This window comes from Leptodactylus fuscus, chromosome 2 (genome assembly GCF_031893055.1).
Source record: "Leptodactylus fuscus isolate aLepFus1 chromosome 2, aLepFus1.hap2, whole genome shotgun sequence".
Classification (NCBI taxonomy): domain Eukaryota; kingdom Metazoa; phylum Chordata; class Amphibia; order Anura; family Leptodactylidae; genus Leptodactylus; species Leptodactylus fuscus.
The window spans coordinates 49,123,837-49,145,307 of NC_134266.1; the positions used below are offsets into that span (position 1 = coordinate 49,123,837).

The 21,471-nt window shown below is 42.4% G+C and overlaps 1 protein-coding gene across 1 annotated transcript; it reads left to right on the forward strand.

The window, feature by feature from the left end:
• Positions 1 to 2,370: 2,370 nt before the first annotated feature.
• Positions 2,371 to 7,964, forward strand: LOC142193637 (uncharacterized). The gene is made up of 4 exons (XM_075262627.1): positions 2,371 to 2,720; positions 4,749 to 4,853; positions 6,237 to 6,306; positions 6,944 to 7,964. The coding sequence occupies exons 1-4, from the start codon at positions 2,418 to 2,420 to the stop codon at positions 7,228 to 7,230; spliced, it is 765 nt and encodes a 254-aa protein (XP_075118728.1). The 5' UTR covers positions 2,371 to 2,417; the 3' UTR covers positions 7,231 to 7,964.
• Positions 7,965 to 21,471: the final 13,507 nt, after the last annotated feature.

Genomic DNA, 21,471 nt, shown 5'->3' on the forward strand with positions numbered 1-21,471 from the left:
GTATCCATTGTCAACCGATCAAGACAACAGATGTCACCACTAAGATGTTTAGAGAAAGTCTATAAAACTTTGCAAAATTTTTACTCATATTTGCAAAAACACAAGGTTACACATGGCACACTCAGGTATCAGCTGATAAATCTTTGGAGAAAATAGGTGATCTCAGGTGTATGGTAGTAAAATACAGATGGGTTCTTTGTAATTTATAGAACCTTGAATAAATTCAATTCTTTTTTAGTCCTAAGAATGGGATCCCCATAAACTATCTGTAATGTCAGTGTTTCCTCTTATACGTGATGTGTGTGGACAATGTAATTTATTTCATGCTCCTTTCCTACAAGTCATTGCGTAACAAAACCAGCATCATCATAGTTTCCTTTTAAAATGAAAATCATGAAACGTGTGAACAGAGCCTGTATGGGGTGACATCTACACTATATGGACAAAAGTATTGGGATACCTATACATTACACCTACAGGAACGTTTATTACATCCTATTCTAAGTCGATAGGCATTACAGTGGTTTAACAGGCAAAAAAAAAATCATTTTATCAAAAAAGATTTGTTATTAATAAGATTAATAAGTGCAACCAAATGCCTTTAGCAGTGTTTTGAGTGATTTCTGGGTTTCTCTGGGAGCTCCTGGCATCTTCTGCATTTGTTTACATGGGTAGCTTATTGTTCTGTTTTCCTACAACTACCATGGTGCATTGCACTTCACTTAGAGCTGACGGACACCACCTCCCTTGTTAACACCTTCCCCTTCCTTTCTCATTCACAAATCACACCCTCTCCCTGCCCACTACTAGCTGCTCCAAGCTAAGTCAACCCCACCCCATCATATTTACCTGTCTTCCTGTCTGGATCTTCTAGTTACGGGACCACTTCCTTCTAGATGACCCGGATCTCCTGTTCTTGACGTCAGAATTCAAGAAGAGGAGGTGCCGCCCGCCCAAATGATCCAGACAGAAAGACCGGTATGATGGAATGGGATAGGGGTCTTTCTACAAAATTTTGTTGTGTGTCTGTGGGAATTTTGGGCCATTTGTAGTGGGACCAGGAGCTTTAAGTTATGTGTCTGCCAGTCACAGTTGATGTTGGTGTATCTAGAAGAGAAGACATTTTAAAGACTGACTTGTTCAATGAGCTAGAATAACACAAGTCCCGACTAAAAACCACAGAACGCCTATATAAACCAATCTATTAATAAAATACAGACACTAGCTAAATGGTGAAAATTGGATGTGGTGTTTATTAATGAAACCACAAATAACTATTTATAACAAATATAAATAGGTAAAATATCATTAAAAACTAATAAACAATTAATTTACGATAAACATTCCTCACAGCAGAATCAAAGAGATTAACCCAGACTAATAAACACAGTCCTAAAAAATAATACAATTAGGGCTAGTGGGCAGGGGCTTGCTTGAAGATCCTTATGGACTGACCACCTGACTGATTGGCGGCTATATAGAGTATGTTTTCTGCCACAAATCTTCAGCCCAGCAATCAGCTGATCTCATGACTCCGGCTACATTCACATTTGCTGCAAAGTCTGTTTAGAAACTCCACCGTGTTAAAAAATTGCTGGATGGGGGCAACATGGTAGCTCAATGGTTAGCACTGCAGCCTTGCAGCTCTGGAGTCCAGGGTTTGAATCCTGCCAGGAATAACATCTGCAAGGAGTTTGTGTGTTCTCCCAGTTTTTGCATGGATTTCCTCCCATTCTACAAAGACATACTGATAGGGGAAAAAAAATTGCTGGATGAAAAAGTATTTGCAAGTCCAACATTTTCATCCAGCGGTCTCAGTTTAAAAGAACGAACACCTGACGGATGCCAGTCAATGGCGTGGTTATAGAAGAAACCCGCAGAATAATGGCAGTTCTGATTTGGACAATTTCTTTTCGAACAAAACTGCGGCTATGGCCCCATTCAGCGAGTTGCAGCAAAAGATTACCGCAGGAAAGACCATAGCAGCCACGCATCACGTTTTTTCCGCAGCGCTATTCACAGAAAGTCCGTAGAGGTTTCCTGTGCGTTTTTTTTCTGAGTGTGCATTAAGGTGAAGGTTGCTGGGTAGTGACATGTATTGTGAGGCTGGTGAAGGGTAGTGTGGTATCACTGAGGATTCTCTTAGTAGAATCTAGTCCGAACCATTGAAAATAGCTTTCTACATAGCCCATATTATATGTTTGTAGTGTGTTAACCTCTTCATGCCCGGCAGGACCACATCACTCTTTCACTATGGCTCATCCACAATACCACAGGTCACATCGTGCAGTTCCAGGTACGTCCAGTAGGTGGCAGTACAGTACAAGCTACTTTCTGCTCTTCCTCTTCCTCCGCTGTCAGTCGGCGCCACTTTGAATGTGCGGACGTATGTCCGTGTGCGGGGCCTGCTCAGCAGGATGGCGGCCGCAGTGTTGTCCGAGCTGGAGTGGGACACCATGGAGCAGAGGAAGCACGACGGAGAGAACCTGTACTATAAGTTGTACGTGTGGAAGATGCAGCAGCTGCCTGCAGACGTGCACAGGTTCTGTGACCCGGAGACGTCCGCCCCCCGCAGGAAGGAGCTGCTGCACCTGCTCAGGAGCCTGGAGGAGGGGGCCAGCTGTCAGCGTCTGCAGATCCTCTTCTCCTTCTCTGTGCCCAGCCCACAGGTGGTAGAGCTGCTGTGTGCCCTCAACTTACCACTGGTGTCTGCAGGAGCTGTGAGTGCCCTGTGCCCGCATCCTAGCCCTGTGCCCACATCCTAGCCCTGTGCCCACATCCTAGCCCTGTGCTCACATCCTAGCCCTGTGCCTACTCCATAACCCTGTGCCCACACTCTAGCTCTGTGCCCACACCATAGCTCTTTGCCTACTCCATAGGTCTGTGCCCACACCATAGCCTTGTGCTCGCATCCTAGCCCTGTGCCCACACCAGAGCCCTGTGCCCACATCATAGTCCTGAGCCCACGCCATAGCCCTGTGCCCACACCATGGAGAAAATGCACAAAATGTGATGTCACCCTTAAGTCTGTGTTCACACACAGCAGATTTGAAAATAACCTGCTGAATGGGGTTGAGCCTGTAACATGCACAGATTTCTGAAAGCAATATTAATATGAATAGGACAGTTGCAGAAAAATATCAGACATTATCTCCTTGTCGCTGCAGCCATCATTCAAGTTTTCAATTTTTTTTTTTTTTTTTTTTTCCTCACCATTTAACAGTCCATAACCTTTTTTCCCCCCGTTCACAGAACCATATGAGGTCTTACATTTTTTTTGAGGGACAAATTGTATCTTCTATTTGCACCATTCAATATTCTATTCCTATATACTAAGTATTGGGAAGCTGAAAAAAATCAGAATGGAATGAAAATGGCAACCAAAAGGCTCACTCTATCTCAGCATAGGGGAAATGTACAGGTGCCACTAAAAGTAAAAGTGATCCGTGATCACGTGTCCGCAGCATTTACGAGGTTAATTGTCCATGACCGGACAATGCTGCTGGCTGCCCCTGACATCTCAGTACACATGCTTGTAACATTTCCTTTACTTCTTATTGACTAGGACTCCAGATGTATCAGAAAAACAAAATCTCATTCCTCTGCTCTATACTTTATCTGTGGTGCAGATTCTGAATCTGGAGGATATCAGTTTAGGCAGTTTTCACACGCTGCAGCTTTTGTTGCAGATACTTGACTAAAAATAATCATCTCGTGATCTCCTTCATGTAGATAAGGCTAAGGCCCCACAGGCTGTAATTGCAGTGCTAAAGCGCTGTGGAAAGAACTGCGGCGTGAACGCTCTGTGGTTCTTTCCGCAGCGCTTTCAACAGAAAGTTTGCAGAGTTTTCCTCCGGACTTTCTGTTACAATTATATCTATGAGAAAGCCGCCGGCGTTTCCGTAGATATAATTGACATGCTGCGATTTGCAAAGCCGCAATGGCTTTGCAAATCGCAGCGTGTCCGTGCTGAGTTTTTTTCCGCAAAGTGGGGATGGGATTCACATGAATCCCATCCCCTTTGCTTGCACTGTAAAATGGCACGATTTTTCCCGCAGCATCTCCGCTGCGGGCAAATTGCGGCGTTTACGTCCCATGGGCACCTGGCCTAAGTCTTGCAAAAATCCATGTGCTTGATACCAAAACAACGCTATTCCGAGCTGGCAGAAAAAGTAAGCATCATGCTGGATGTTCCATCCGATAACTCTCAGTAGAGTGAATGGGAGGCAGAAAACCTCACCTTGGCTGGGGCAGAATTTGCAAATTCCAAGGTGGATGTAGTCAGATTCTGCAACAGAATTTAGTAAAGCAGAACAGTTCAGCTTCAAATTCATGTAGTTGAATTTTTTTAGCTTGTACAAATTCCATTGTGAGAACATGCTTGTAGGGTTTGTTCACATGGCTGAATTTGCGACAAATTTTGCAGCTGATTCTGCCTTGGATTGTTCCTCCCATTGTTTTGACTGGGAGGCAGAGATCGCAACAGGACGCTGAATGATAAGCGTCCTGCTTGAGCTTGCTGCGGATTCCGCGGCATGAGACGCCTTCTGATTAGGCCATCAGTGGTAGAAAGTCGCAACAGAATGCCAATATTCTGCATCAACACTTGACTGCCGGACGCCATGGGGCGGAAAATGAACACTAATCGGAAGTGGATGTCTGCCTCAAATTCATCTTCATATCCTGCTGTGTGAACAAACCCTTTGTTGAATGTCCTGCTGATTTTTCTTTCTCTGCGGTTTGTCCAGGGGACGGGATATTGGGAATTCTTGCTGCAGTCTCGTGGACTGGATGTAGTGGCTTTTGATCAGAACAACATTTTTCCGCCAGAGATGCGTTACACAGAGGTTATGGTAAGAGAATTATATACTGGATGTATGTGGTAGCGTGGTGCCATATACCTACATGTCTCTTTATCTTATTGTGTGGGTTTTGTTTTGTTTTTTCTTCGATTTACCTTTTTTCAGCTTTTTCTTTCATCTTTTCGGTTTGGAGTACATATTGTATTAATGGTTATTACTTTTATTTCTTAGGGTTTTAGTGTATTTGCAAAATAAATGTCTAGTTTGTAATCCTAATAATATTATACGTGTGAAAGTTTGTATGTTTGTGTGTTTGGTCCTCAATCACGCCAAAACGGCTGAACGGTTTAGGCTGATACTGCATACATACCTAGATGATCACCTGCAAGGAAACATAGGCTACTTGTGATGATGGTAAATCCACGGAATTCCCGACCGCAGCCGCAGAACGTATGCGCCTGCTACGCTTGAGGACCCAAGATGACGTCATCCAAGGTCCTTCAGCAGGTGTCCGCTAGGTTTGCGGCACTGTGTAGGTGGCCCGACAGAGTGCGAGCTGGAGAACATGGCTGCTACTAGCAGCACAGCCGAGACGCTGACATCCGGCTTCACTGTGCGGGCCATGTTATGTCTATCCGGTTTGCTGGCTCGGTGAGTACCATGCGGGAATAGTTGGTTTCGGGTGTGGGTGCCCGCCTGGGACCCTGCGCTGCAAGGGGGGGCACAGGAGGTGCGTTTTGGAGGACTGAGGGGACCCTGGCACTGCGTGGCAGGGGATGGTGCAGGAGAGGAGTTCAGAAGGGGCGCAGGGTGCCATGAGGGCATGGGACAGGCGTTTGGGCGGAGCCGTGAGTGCCCCCGGCATTGTACGGAAGGAGGGGCCGCAGGGCAGGAGTTCGAGTGGGCCGCACGGGGGCGTGCAGGAAAGGTGTCCGCGACAGATGGGGTTGGGGGCCACCGGGTAAAAGGGGGGCAAATGGGACCGGAATTTGGGGGGCAAAAAGTCTCGCCCTGGCGGTGGGTACGCGCCCCTACACATAAATGTTGCACAGCCAAGACGCGGGCGCTGGCGGAACGATGCCAACAACTGCATGTGAACGAAGTTGCGGGCAAAAGCTAGTGTGTTTTTTTTTTTTTTTGCATCTCTGTGGCAAAAACTTATCCCACACCATAAACACACCAGCAACAGTCATGCTGTTAAATTGCCCTTTTTCATAGTTTTGCCTTCCAAAAGTGAATAAAATGTAAACAAAACAACACACATTCCCTAAAACAACACGGACAACCCCTTTAGCTGGACCCAGTTGTACATTGTGAATACCGCCTAACATAAGTGCATGTACTATAAGAGAAAAGAATGCACATGTTATTTTTGTAGTATTTGTTATTACACTGGTTTCAGGTACATCATCTGAACATACAATTTTTGTCTAGACTGGAGGTCCGGAGCTCTTGGAGAACTATCCAGATAGAGCCTTGTTTCTTGCCTGGCCTGATGCAGATGGTAAGAATCTTGTAAATCTCTGACATTTATTCATTTTCGGGGTTTTTTTTTGTGATTTTTGTTAACCCTGCGTATGCTTTCTCTTGTGTAGTAAAAATAAAAATCGTACTTTTTTTTTATATACACAAAATACATTGTCCATGGGCAAACACTGCTAATGCTATATGGCTTTACATACCGTAAGTCTTTTTAGTATAACTTTATTATTAGATTTGGATTGTAGGGGATTGTGATTTGCAGACTTTGTAACACTAGGACGTACCATGTATGTAATTTGCTGTAAATGTCTTATGGAGAATTTGTAGACATTTCTAATATGACCAGTAGAGGTCACTACATGGCCACTTCCTACTGGTCCCATGAATTTAGAGAGGCTGAGAAAACATACATTGGCACATGTCACGATAACCCTTTTTTATCTGGCGAAAAATTATTATGGCAGCCCTCTACAGCATCATTGAATGGCCCATCATGTTGTGCATGGACGGACTCCAAGTCTGCCAGATCTTGTCTCCATCAGACGGCTCCTTTTAGATCTACATCCGCAATAATCACATTAAATAGAAAGTAGGGTTCTGCTATAATACAGATCACGACCTGTGCATTGATTCCATCCTGCATGTATTCTGTTTTACAGAGTCTTCCCAATTCTCGCTGGATTGTCTGGCTTATTTCAGGGGTCACACACTTTTCCATGTAGGTGAACTTCTTGGTGAAACTTTGTCTTCCAACCCCTGGGGTCAGTCCACCTCGCGTGCCTTCCAGCTTTCCCTGGCAGAAGACTTTTGCTGCGTGAAAAGGATCCGGTTGCCCAGTTGGCCAGGACAAGTAGACTCTTTTAGTGTATGGAAGCGGAAGAATCCCCAGTTTGTGCTCTGCGATGGGGCTCATTTCCAGTATGCAGAGACTAATTTGGACGTATAACCTCTCAAGTGTGTTATATTATGGCAGATAACTGATATTACTCGGCTTCCATTGTGATGACCGAATGTGACACAGACAGTCACTTGTGTTGTCGCTGGCGTACTTTTGGATCCATACATCTTCCATTATAAGTGAATGACACTGTATAAAGCGATTAGTGACTTCAGTGAAGGAAGGGTAAATGTGCACTTTAACAATTCCTGAATTGTACGAATACTGTAATAATTGTAAAAAGGAAAAGTCCACCCTAAAATATTGGGGGCTGATTTACTAATCCTGTCTATTATATAGACAGTCTAAAGGTGTGCCAAATAGATTGCATTAGCTCATGCTAGATGATAAATTTGGTGAATCCTGCTGGGCTTTGTGCAAAACCATTGCCACAATTATGGTGCATGGTGCTGCACTTAAAGACACAGACTTTCTCAGTAACCCATGCCCCTTAGGCACAAAAAATGTCTAAATGGCCACATATTATGGAACGGCAGCATTTTTGGCTGTTGCGGAAACGCGTCGGAAAAAGCAATGCTGTGTTTTAAAAAATTCAGCATGTTAGTTTTACCTGCGAAAACACAGTGTTTTCCTCATAGATATAAAACGGAATCAAAAATGACCACAGTGAAAAAGTAATGCTCTAGCTTCAGGTTATCGGTACCAGATCGGTGGGAGTCCAACACCTTTACCCCACCCAGATTCGTTACTCCAGGCAGTCTCCACCAATCCCATACAGAAGACTTGCTTTAACACAGTTCCTATTTTTCTGAAGCTTGTTATTTGGATCATACTTCTAGCATTGAAAACGTAGAAATGATGTTGCAGGGCACTTTTACGACCTCTTGCTGTTCAGGTGATCCTTGTCTTTCTGCCCAAGCCCTGGACTGCCCACCTGACAGTGGAGGACAAAACAGAAATGACTGCTCAGGAATGGTTGGGGGCTACAAATATATTTCAACTGCATCAGAATCAGTAGAGCACCATCTATTTTGAAGCTTGCAAAAAGTTGGAGTCGGTGAAAATGGTGAAAGGTTCTTGTTAAATGCCTGTCAAATAAATCTTCTAAATTAATATTCCTAAATGCAAATATGTCTTTCAGGGGGGGTTCACACCTGCGCCCGGTCTCTGTTTTGCAGGTTTCCGTCTTCTGCCCGAGAAACTGGACAGGAGACTGAAACTGGCAGTCACTTTTCAAACCCATTCACTTGAATTGGTTTGCAAAGTGTACGCCCATGAGTGTCTTCTCGTCTCCACATCGACACAATTTTTTTTTAACCGGACACAAAGTCGGACGTGCAGGACTTTGGGTGCGGTTAAAAAAAAACAAAAAACTGTTTCGCCGCAGAGACCAGAAGACGCTCACGGGCGGACACTGACTGCCGGGTTCCCGTCTCCTGTCCAGTTTCTTGGGCAGAAGATGGAAATCCACAAAGCGGAGACTGGGCGCGGATGTCAACCTGCCCTAACAAGTATTTCTTTAGTATTGGATACATTCGCTTGAATTTCTTTGCAATTATTTATCATAGATAACTATGCGGTGTATAATGGCTTTGTTCAGGGCTTTACCTTCAGTGCATTTCACACATAGGCTTGAATGCGTTCTCCTAATGTGATGTGAACAGAATGTAAATTTGGCCATGCACATTAGATTAATTTCTGCTGAACCCACCAATTTAAGTGGTAATGTACACGGGAGCCTCCCAACTGTGGCCCCATGGCAGATACCTGGGGAAATTAGGATCAGGCTACTAGATTTCAACATGCCCAGGCCTTCTGTTTTCAGGAAAATAAGCCACTACCTAATGTGTCTGGCCTCATCTTCTTCCTTTTTTCCCAACATTGAAAATAAAGTGTACATTTGAGCAAGCATGCATATGGAAGGGGGTTGGGAGTAAGGCTAGCTCTCAGGTAAATCGTGTTTTCAGCGCCATTCTGCATATCCCTTGCAGCCCTCTGCCAGGCTGTTTGCCTGCACTAAAATTTATTCCAGCTCATGATGTAAAAGCCCAGCCAGGCCCCCTTGTAGGAAAGTTGTGTGGGTTGTACAAAACAGAGAAAGTCGCACATTTTTGACCAGTTACCCGATTTGCGCAAAAGTTTGTAAATCAATGATAAATGTTTCTAGCTATCAGCTAGCTAATGTGTAGGGTCAGCCTATTGCTACTGATATATTATACTCTTCTGGGAAGTCATAGCTACTTTCCATATAGTGTATGATGTCATCTATACTAAAGCAAATAAAATTAAAGGACGTTTCACTTTAGAGAGACATTGATGGTAAAGCAAAGATCTCCCCTCTGGAACTTGTCCCTGCAGTTCTGGAATGTTGGTCTGTATAGAACATAAAATGTTGTAAATTATTGATACGGACAAAGCTTTCTAAGATTGTTTATCTTGCATTTATAGGGTGCAGGCGTGTGCTTGGAAGATTAGTGTAATGGAAGAACAATGTAGTGATGCAATGGGAAAGTATGTAATATGTGACTCGTACGTACCTGCTGGCGAAGGTTACTCACTGGTTTCCTATTTAGCCGTTGGGCACTTCAGCCTGTCTAGATGCAGATGAATGTTATACCATATTTGTGGGTATTTTCCATTGAAGCTTATTCATTATTTGTATTGCTGATGTCCCAATTGTATTATGTGCCATCTATACAGAACTGGTGCTGTCCTGCTGTTGAGTGAAGTTTACCTTTGTACACGTCTTGCTGGATTTACAGGTATCCCGGCAATGTCTTGTGACATGTTCACTTCCTATTCATTTCTTAAGCAGACCATACACCTCAGACACCGCTGTCGAATGCTCAGCCTTATTCTCCTACTCCAATGCGTTCTTAAGTGGTTTATGTGTACTGAAAGGGAAAAAGAGACACCAGACACAAAAGGATTACACTGTCTGAACCTCATCTCGCCCAACACCTAATGTCAGAAATCCTTAAATGGTTGGCCAAACCCATGGAAATTGGTAGTGTTTGCTAGTACACATCTGATATGTATGGCCTGCTATATTTCTGTCCATCAAGGTGCTATTAAAGGGGTTTTCCAGGACTTTTGTATTGATGGCCTATCCTTACGATAGACTGTCACTGGTCTTTCCAGAACCTATGTCATGTTCAGCCTGTACGCAATCTATGGTGATGGACTTGGTGAAGAGGCTGCAGTGCTCACCAACTGATCTATGGGACCCTGGGGGTGTCAGACCCGTACTGATGATAAATTGATGACCTATTCTAAGGATAGATATAGTGCATACGGCACTCAGTGCTCCAGAGAGGGACTCCATCCATGTTACAATGTATAAAGAAAACTCTTAGTGAGTGCTGGAGTTTTCTTTGTACTATTCTAAGCATAGGTCATTCATATATAAGTTCTGAAAAATCACATGTGCCTAATTTCACCTAATTTCAATTTGCTTTTTTATCATAATAAATTGCTTATTTATTTTAAAGAAAAGAGCACTCTTTGTTTTCTTTTGATTCACACGATGATGCACAAACATCTAGTTTGCATAGTTGCCAGGTTTTGCAGGTACAGAATTTGCACATTTATTGGGTTGTCCCCATGTTATCCTTTCATGGTTCAGATGGGAACAGCTGCACTGTTTCCTTACCCTTAATAGTTACAGAAACAGTGTGGTTCTTTGTGCTACGCTGTTTCTATAATTCCTATTTGCCTTTATAGGAGTTATGGAAACCGCATAGAACAGCGGTGTTCAGGTCTCCTAACTCCTGATCACGTCAGGCTTCTCCTCCTAGGGTGACGGCAACACCAGCACTTACTACAGCGTTGTCGTCTTCCAGGGGTGACCCAGTTAGCTTCAGAATGGGGCTTATTAACAGTAGTCTCATGACATGGGTGCTGTAACTGACAGCAGCGGAATCTGCAACAAGATTCAGCCCTGAAGAAAACTACCCATTGTCTGTGCATCAGAATCAACTCCAAATACTGTTGTGTGAACACTTCCTAAGGCTTAGTTTTCATTACCTGAACTCAATATAAAATGAAGGCCAGTTTGTATTGGCCTTTGACGCTGGCTAATGCAGAGTGCAAGGGCAATGAATGATCATCCATCAGTGCATGGAAGAAGTAGGAGCCAATACAATACGAAAGAATGACCAGGAATATAATCTGTACAATCCTTATCTCTTTCACGCTGCAGCAATTTTTCAGTTTTTGCCTTTTCCGTAACTTTTTTATTTTTCCATTCATAGAGCCGTTTTAGGCTGAGGCCCCACGTTGCAGAAACGTAGCTTTTATTGTTGTGGAGCTTGCTATGTTTTTTTGAGCCAAACCCAGGAGTGGATTGAGCAGAAGAGAGAAGTATAAGAGCTTTCTAGATATTTCCAATTCCTTCTGTAGCCACCCCTGGGCTTGGCTCAAAAAACACAGTAAAATCTGCAACAAAAAAAGCTGCGTTTCCACAACATGGGGCCACAGCCTAAGGGAGCCTTCACACTGAGTTATTCTGCGCTCATTCTGAATGTAAAAATACGTTCAGAATAAGCGCGTAAAAAGCAGCTCCCATTGGCTTGAATGGGAGCCAGCATACGTGTGCTCCCCATTGAAATCAATGGGAGGCTTTTTTTCCCCCTATTGCTTTCAATGTATTACGCGTGTATCACATTGAAAGCATAGGGAAAAAAGCAGTCCATTCATTTCTATGGGGAGCGCACGTATGCTGGCTCCCATAGAAAGCAATGGGATCTGTTTTAACACCGCTGATTGTTATTGTTACACGTTCCGAATCAGCGAGCATATACTCCGTGTGAAGGGGCCCTAAGAGGCCAAGTTACTTGTTAAGATAGGAACCTTCATATCTCCTTCACAATTCTTGCATCCATTGAACTTGTGAGTTTTAGGATAGTTTCTGCTTGAACTTCTTTGTAGGATGTGAGAATAGCCAGCCAGAGCTGCTATACATGTATATGTGTGACCTGCCTCCCACCCTCATAGATCTCGTGCTTGAGGATACTCCAAAGGTTCTCAATAGGGTTGAGGTCAGGGGAGAATGATGGCCACACCACCAGTTTCTCTCCTTCTATGCCCATAGCAGCCAATGACTCCGAGGTATTTGCTGCATAAGATGGTGCATTGTCTTGTATAAAAATGATTTTGCTACGGACAGCTTGCTTCCTCTTTTTGTACCATGGAACAAAGTGGTCAGTCAGAAATCCTATACTTTCACACCTTCAGGGACCCTATAGGGATCTATAAGCTCTCTCCCCATGATTGGTCTTTTCCAGTTAGACTATAATACTGCTCTTGCCAGTGGATTTTTTTGTTTCTATAATTTCATATCTCATTTTATGTTGTGTTATACCTGACACACACACAGTGATTGATCCAGTGTTGCCTTCATTGTTCTGATGATTGTTTGTTTTATTTTGGCCATCTTAAAAATCATAAAAATTCCAGTTTAAAAAAAAAAACAAAACTGGAATCTTTCTCGTTGCTGCGGACAGCTTTTTTTTTCTGTCCCTGTTTTTGTTGAATGTTATTTTTGTCTATGCACAAGAAAGACTTTTTTTTAGCTGGACTTCTCCGTGTTTTACTAGTGGAGTGTAGAAAATAGAAAGCTGAGATAAGGAACTTTCACACTAGACCTGGTAACAGCCACAAACTCTGGATTTAAAGGGATTCTACCATTAAACTACCTTTTTTTTTAATGAACACGTCAGAATAGCCTTAAGAAAGGCTATTCGTCTCCTACCTTTAGACGTGGTCTCCGCCGTGCCGTTCTGTAGAAATACCGGTTTTAACCGGTATGCAAATGAGCTCTCCACAGCAATGAGGGCGGGCCCCAGCGCTGAAACACCGATGAGCGCCTCCCCATTGCTGCCCAGAGCTCTTTCCTGCGCCGCCTCCTTCTGCAGCAACTCCGCCTCTTCTGGCTTCTCTTGCTCTTGTAGTTCGATACAGGAGCATAGAGAGGCCAGCGGCCATTTTTGGATAGCCGTTCTTGCAATTCAATACAGGAGCCGGCCGGCGGCCATTTTTGGGTGGCCTCTCTATGCTCCTGTATCGAACTACAAGAGCAAGAGAAGCCAGAAGAGGCGGAGTTGCTGCAGAAGAAGGAGGTGGCGCAGGAAAGAGCTCTCGGGCAGCAATGGGGATGCGCTCATCGGCCTTTCAGTGCTGGGGCCCGCCCTCATTGCTGCAGAGAGCTCATTTGCATACCGGTTAAAACCGGTATTTCTACGGAACGGTGCGGCGGAGACCACGTCTAAAGGTAGGAGACGAATAGCCTTTCTTAAGGCTATTCTGACGTGGTAATTAGAAAAAAAAATAGTTTAATGGTAGAATCCCTTTAAGGATATGCCATCAATTTCTCTTGTGGTACAACCCGTTTATCATTGCACTTAGTGATGTATCTATTGATTGGGCAGTTTAAATGTCTGTTTTCTGACCCACTGATGGATCAGAACTAGGGGCATAAAAATTGTAATGTGAAAATAGTTTTAACTACTTCCGGACTGTCCATAGAGTATATACATGCGGAAGTGACTGTGTTGTTCTGCAAGGATATACTGGTATGTCCTTGCAGTTTTAAGCAGCTGCACGAAATTGTGCGTCTGCAGAAACGAGCAGGCAGAGCTCCACTAGAGAAGGCAGGGAAGGTTTATTACTGTCCCTGCCTGTCTGGTCACTGTGTACACAGCGCTCAATGTCTGGTATTACAATTTTTCCCTGTCCAAATGACACAGTCTTAGACTGGACAGAGATGGCGCTGGTCCTGGATCATATTGCCAAATTGAATATGACACAGTGTCTTTGCAGGACAGCCGCAACAATGTACCAGTGTTTCTATGATGTATCACACAACCCACAGTGAATCACACAAGCAACTTAATGCCTATGGTGTATAACAAACCATTGTGAGACAGGTTCTGTGTAAAGATTTATGTATTCTCAGAAGTTTTTTGACTCATATTTAAGAAAAAAAAAATTGTCTAATTATGCCGGAATGTCGCTAGTAAACGTTAACCATATAGGATTATTGGAGCTTATATTTGTATTTGAATACAGATGCTTTGTATGATATTTTTAAATTTATTTTTGTATTTCATTTCATGGGATAGATTTGTACATGTGCATTACAAGTGCTTTGTTCATGTTTAGTGGATGGCTTCCTTTTACAACAGGAGCCATGATGCATTGTAATTGTGACTTTGGATCTATTAGTCTTCATAGACTTGGGTCCAGGGAGGATCCAGAATTTTGTAAAGCTTAGAATAAGCTGAATTCTTGGTGTCAGACATTAGTATTTGCCCTGATTGATGCTCCAAACACAGTTGACCCTTAGCAAAAGCAAACATTGGAAAAGAAGCAAAGCAAACATGGAGGGAAGAAGCTACAGGAACAGAACCCGTAACCTGTACATGGTTGTAAATTATGTTTCTAATTCTCATTTGCTACCATTGTATGGAAATGTAAGATATGTTAATAAATATGTTCATTATTATTTACTTTTATTTTTGTATTTGTAAAATATTCTGTAAAAAGAGGGGATGGCAGACATTATTATACTGCTGTGTCTGCCCTTGCATTGCTAGAAATTGGCTAAGGACTCCAATTACTCATAACAGTAATTCAGTAAAATACTTCAACATAATAACAAACCATTAACCCCTTCCCGCCGATGGCATTTTTTGATTTTCGTTTTTCGTTTTTGACTCCCCTCCTTCTAAACCCCATAACTTTTTTATTTCTCCGCTCCCAGAGTCATATGAGGTCTTAATTTTTGCGGGACAATTTTTTTCTTCATGATGCCACCATTAATTATTCTATATAATGTACTGGGAAGCAGGGAAAAAATTCAGAATGGGGTGGATTTGAAGAAAAAATGCAGTTCTGCGACTTTCTTACGGGCTTTGGTTTTACGGCGTTCACTGTGCAGCCAAAATGACATGTCCCCTGTATTCTGTGTTTCGGTACGGTTCCAGGGATACCAAATTTATATGGTTTTATTTACATTTTGACCCCTAAAAAAAATTCCAAAACAGTGTTAAAAATTTTTTTTTCTAAAAGTCGCCGTATTCCGACGGCCGTAACTTTTTTATACATAGGTGTACGGGGATGCATAGGGCGTCTTTTTTTGCGGGGCCGGGTGTACTTTTTAGTTCTACCATTTTCGGGAAATGTTATTGCTTTGATCACTTTTTATTCAAATTTTTATCAGAATTAAAACAGTGAAAAAACGGCGGTTTGGCACTTTTGACTATTTTTCCTGCTACGGCGTTTACCGAACAGGAAAAATATTTTTATAGATTTGTAGAGCGGGCGATTTCGGACGCGGGGATACCTAACATGTATATGTTTCACAGTTTTTAACTACTTTTATATTTGTTCTAGGGAAAGGGGGGTGATTTGAACTTTTAATACTTTTTATATTTTTTTATATTTTTTTTTACTTTTTATTTTTTTTTGCATTTATTAGACCCCCTAGGGGTGTTGAACCCCAGGGGGTCTGATCACTAATGCAATGCATTACAATGCTAATGCATTGCAATGCATTGCAAAAAAGCATCATCTCTTTTGCAGGCTGCATACACCAGCCTGCAAAAGAGAGAATTTGCAGACCGGCTGGGAGCCTTTAACAAGGCTCCCGGCTGTCACTGCAACATGATGTCGGCCCTGGAGCATGCTCCAGGAGCCGGCGATCCTTGCCAAAATGGCGGCGCCCATGCGCCGCCGGGAAAATGGCGCCTCCGGCGCCTTTGACAGCAGCGCCGGAGGGGTTAATGCCTCCGATCGGTCCGGGGACCGATCGGAGGCATTAGAGCCGGTTGTCTACTGCTTAAAGCAGTAGACACCTGGCGGCTATGACGGCCGCCCGGCTCCCGGGCGGTCGCCATAGTTACAGACCCGACACGCGCCGTACTATTACGGCGCATGTCGGGAAGGGGTTAAAGACTGCAATTCACAACACAACCACTGAATGGATACACATAGAAAAAATATAACAGATACAACTTTGTGACATAATATTGCAAAACACTACTGTCTTGGTAAGTTAATTATCACAGGATACACATATCTGCACATGTCCGGCCAAGACCAAAGACAAGATATACACTTCTGTGTATACTATACATTTTTAGTAGATTCATGTTAAAGGATTATCTTACCACTCTTGGCCTGGATCCTTACATTCATCACCTACCTCTGAGACCCCTGCCACTCTGCAAAATTAAGGGGCCAAAACATTTGTACAAGAGTTTTTATTGTTTACACAACCACAACCTGATTAAAAGCTACAGGAAGCGACTAGAGGCTGTTATCTTTGCAAAAGGAGGATCTACTAAATATTAATGTCACTTTTCTGTTGAGGTGCCCATACTTCTGCACCGGTCACATTTTGGTTTAATGCATATTGCGCATTTTCTGTTAGTACAATAAACCTCATTTCAATCCTGAAATATTACTGTGTCCATCAGTTATTAGATATATCAAAATGAAATGTCTGTTGCAAACACCAAAATATTTAGAACTAAAAATGATTAAGATTAATAGGGGTGCCCAAACTTTTTCATAGGACTGTATTGTACATAGTAATTAATAGTACTATCATGAAGTACAATTTGTCCTACAAACGTCTAAACATCTAGACCTCATATGGCTCTGAGATCCGAAAAATAAAAAAAGTTATGGGGTTTGGAATGGGGGGGGGGGGGGGAATGGAAAACAAAAATCATAAAATGCCCACGGCGGGAATGGGATAAGTAGTTCACCATTAGAGATGAGTAAATTTCACAATTTCAGGTCTCGTTCAGAAATCAGATTTGATGTGGTCCAAATAAATGTAATCCTAATTAAAGGTGTCTCAATCACAATGATTGGTTTTCTAGGTCTGTATCTAAATATTTTCGAGCTCCTTTAATGGGAATTGGGGTCATGTATGAAGGGTGGTGGTCATATTCCCAAACATTTCCTCTACAAAAATGAGGCAGTCAGTTTTTTTCCCCCTTTTCTTGATACACTGATGACATTTTCTACTTGTTTCACCAGGTTTCTTTTCAACCAATACACGAAAAAAGATCCTAGGCTCGTGATGGCGAACCTGTAGCATGGGTGTCAGAGATGGTACTCTGAGCCCTCTCTGTGGGCATCCATCTGTGGATTAAACTGTGTAGGGGCCTCTGTGGAGAAGATTATACTGTGTGGAGACCACTGTGGAGCAGATTGGACTGTGTGGAGACCACTGTGGAGCAGATTGTACTGTGTGGGGGCACTTCACTATTTATATCACACAGTATATGTTTTATAGCAGACATGTGATATTAGTACAGGCTGTAATAACATTGCATGGTCACTATAAAACAGATTTGTGCGATGTAAATAGTTAACATTAATTGCTCAAAATTATACCAAATGAAGTGCAAGGTTGTTTGTATAACTGAAAGCTCTATAAAGCCCCATTCACACGACCATATTTTGTGGGTCCGTAATTGTCCACAATACTGTGTGCAGGGGCCACTATGGGGGATAATACTGTGTGCAGGGGCCACTATGGGGGATAATACTGTGTGCAGGGGCCACTATGGGGGATAATACTGTGTGTAGGGCCACTAAGGGACATAATACTGTGTGCAGGGGCCACTAATGGACGTAATACTGTGTTCAGGGCTTACTAAGGGACATAATAGAGTGCGGAGGAGGGGGTCAGTCGAGGTCTTCGACGTCGGTTGGGGGGGGGGGCATGTCAATAGTTTGCCATGGGGCCCCGCCATTCCTAGTTACGCCACTGGTCCTAGGCTATGTCTTAGAGATAGCTGGTGCCATAGTTTTTCAGTTTGTCATGGTCCATATCCGATGATGTTGCTCTGAGGATTTAGAGTACTGTTTGCTTTATTAACCCAGACAGCTTAATGTCACCTGCCAAAAGACAGACCATACAAAAAAATTCCTGGACCACCCCTTTAAGGACCAGAGTAGTATCAGAAAGATTAAACTTCTCTTTCGTCCAAGGGTTCCACGCAAATAATAGATATTGAGTCTAAACCTTGATATGGTCTATATTCCCACAGGTGGGTGGAGGAAAAGCTTGACCCAACAGCTCACCTTCAACTACATAAGTGTGCTAGTCTTGGTATGCTAACAAGCAGTTAGGATGAAGGGCTTATTTTAGTTTAGCTAAAGGCGAGTCGATAATGAATAATAAAAGTCGCTTCTTCCCTCTACTTGACTTGAGGTCCTCATAAAACCTGGAATGTGAGAAGATCATCTCTTCAAATGTGGTAGAAGATTGCAATTTCCTTTCTTTTTTCTGTGGATCATGAGAACTGTATTTAGAATAACAGAATATGAGTACGATACTGTCCATTATGTAAAGTTATTATAAGGGAGATCAACGCTTTATGAGAATGAAATGCCCCTTTAAATCACAGTGTTTATAACAGAGTGTGGGGGTTTGACCTTTGTGATCCCCACAGATACTGAGCACATAAGAGCTGCCGTCACTTCACTGTTTTTCCCTGCACATTGGCACTCCTTGGCCACCCAACTGTGCAGAGAACTGCGTCGTCCCAATCACTTCTTGAGATGGCACAAAGGGTAGATCCTGCACATTGCCATACATATATGATACAACAATAGTGCACATTCAGTATTTTAGTTGGCAATGCATCATCAGAGTATAATTAGTGATGAGCAAACCGGTTTAGATAGACCTACATTAGACCTGTTTCAGGTTTGACCCAAACGTGAAATTTAGAGGGTTCGTTACCTGTGAACTAGAAGTGAAATTATTATACTTCTGGGTCTCTTAAGGTTACAACCTTACCCCTTACTATTAATTTAAATAAAACTTAACTTTTATGTAGATTTTGCAATTTACAAACTCATCTATGACAGTTTTTAGGGGTGATGATATCGTTGGTTCTGTGTTGGTTCTGACAAATTTACCAGGGTGGTAGACATGGCAGCTTCTCTGGAGCCCAACAGACTTTGTGTGCACCTAGGGTAATAATAAGGATGTTTGAAGATGTGGAAAACCAAATGCACTTCCATTATTTTACTGGGACATCATGATACCCACATGTGATATTATAATTATTTTCTTCATATGCTGTGGTATACAATGTGATGTTTTTGTATTTACATTATCTCTATGCTATGATATCATAGTGTGCATTATCCGTGTATTGTGACATCACTGTGTATACTATCTTTACACTGTGCCATCACTATGTGCATTATGCCTTATGCATTATGTTCAGTACTGTGACATCACTATTTATACGAATTCTGAACAGTGACATCACTTTTTGTATTATCCCTGACTGTAACATCACTGTGTATACTATCTCTGCACTGTGACACCACTTTGTTTATTAATGCTCTACTGTGACATTACTGTATGCATTATTCCTGTACTGTGACATCATTGTGTTTAATATCCCTATACTGTGACAACACTGCGTGCATTATCCCTGTACTGTGACATCACTGTGTGCATTATCCCTGTACTGTGACATTACTGTGTGCATTAACCTGATACTATGACATCACTGTGTACATTATCCCCGTACTGTGACATCACTGTTTATTATCCCTGTACTGTGACATCACTGTGTTCATTATCTCTGTACTGTTACATCACTGAGTTTATTATCCCTATACTATGACATCACTGTGAGTATTATCCCCATTTATAAAAAAGATTAAAACAGTTGTACACTTTTCAATTTCTCAACTAGCTGCTTAAGGTTAAGGCCTCATGCAACGCATTGCGTTTTTTCTCGCAGCTTTTTTTCTGCATCCATTATACCTATAGGGAAACTGCTGGCGTTTCCACTGATATAATTGATGTGTCCGCTACGCGAATTTTGTCACAATGTGTGGATGGGATTTGCTAGACCGCCCTGGCCTAAGTTGATCATGGAAGACTGTGGCATCATTACATATTTCGCAATGGTGCCCCATGGTTATTTGTTAAAGGGGTATTCCCATAACCCTTGTTCACCAACCTGCAGGCTCTGTGCTCTGTTCACGTCCTGGTTTTCTCGGCACATTGGTGGGAAGGGTTTCACTTGCTCTGCTATCTGCTATTTTTGCAGTTAGTAATGAGGGATTGGTTGTAAATGCATTACCACAGTAAGAAGCTGATGTAGCAGAGCTGGATTTGAGTCAGCTTGCATTACATACAGAGGTACCAGACTCCCTATCTCAGCCCTTATCAGCCAAATTCAATTAAACCGGCTGATAAGTGGAAGAGCTGAAGATAGAGTTTAAATCCCAGAGCTCTCACCTCCCCCTCCCCTATCTGAGGAGCTCCGTTACTTGTCAGACATAAACAGCTCATAGCTTCTGCCGAACACTCAGCCCCTCTCTCTCCCCTTGAGAGCAGGCAGCTATGTCACTTGGGATAGGAGCAGATAAGCCCAATAGCCATAGAAACTGAGTGTAAACAATGAAGTGAAAAATTAAGAGAGCGGCCAAACAAAGCAGTTTTGATAAAGCAATGCATTTAGGAAAAGTCTTATATCCACATAAACTAGCAGTATAGATAGAATCCTCGTAATGGGACAACCCCTTTAAGCCCTGCAAATTTATCTCCTGTCTGACTTAAATTTCCTATTATTAATAATCCAGGTTAATCTCACACCAATGAGGGAACTGATTAAGACGGGTGTAGGAAACACTAATATTGAAAAAAATTGGCTCATTATTTTCTAGGTGATACAGGGGTCCGTAGACTTGAGATCTCATTCACATTAGTCAGGAAGAATATGCATATGTAGGGAAGTAACTGGCATTTTATGGTATTTAATAGGTTTACATATTTTTGCCCTACAAAATATGACATTATTGCTGCTTTGTGCTTTTTTGGTCATTTTCAGTAGTGATGAAAATAGTGGGAAGGGCAGGGTCTCTAGCGGTGCTGCATATTTTCTGTAATGTACACCAAAAATTAGGCGTAAATTATAACAAATCTATGTCTACTCTTAGGTATAGATTTGCTCATCTTGCACACAGACAGTGAAAAATGTGACAAATTTAGTGAGGATAACTCATCTTAATAAATTTGTTATATTTTACTCCAGTGTACTGAAGACATAGACCGGTGTATTAAAGCGTATCTCCAGTTACAAACAACTTTGCATAATGGAATAGTTCAAGTGAAGGTAAAAAATTTTGTAGGAAAAACCCAAAAAAACCCATATGAAACATATGTTACCGTACTGTATATTCTCCATGTTTTGGGCTGAGTTACTTTCTACATATTAGTCTTTGTCTTTTCTATAC

Bases quoted from the DNA above. Each gene is read 5' to 3' on its own strand.
- LOC142193637 (XM_075262627.1), top strand. From the start codon at position 2,418: ATGGCGGCCGCAGTGTTGTCCGAGCTGGAGTGGGACACCATGGAGCAG. The intron at 4,854-6,236 runs GTAAGAGAATTA...ATTTTTGTCTAG, and splicing joins TGCGTTACACAGAGGTTATG to ACTGGAGGTCCGGAGCTCTT. The intron at 6,307-6,943 runs GTAAGAATCTTG...TCTGTTTTACAG, and splicing joins TGCCTGGCCTGATGCAGATG to AGTCTTCCCAATTCTCGCTG.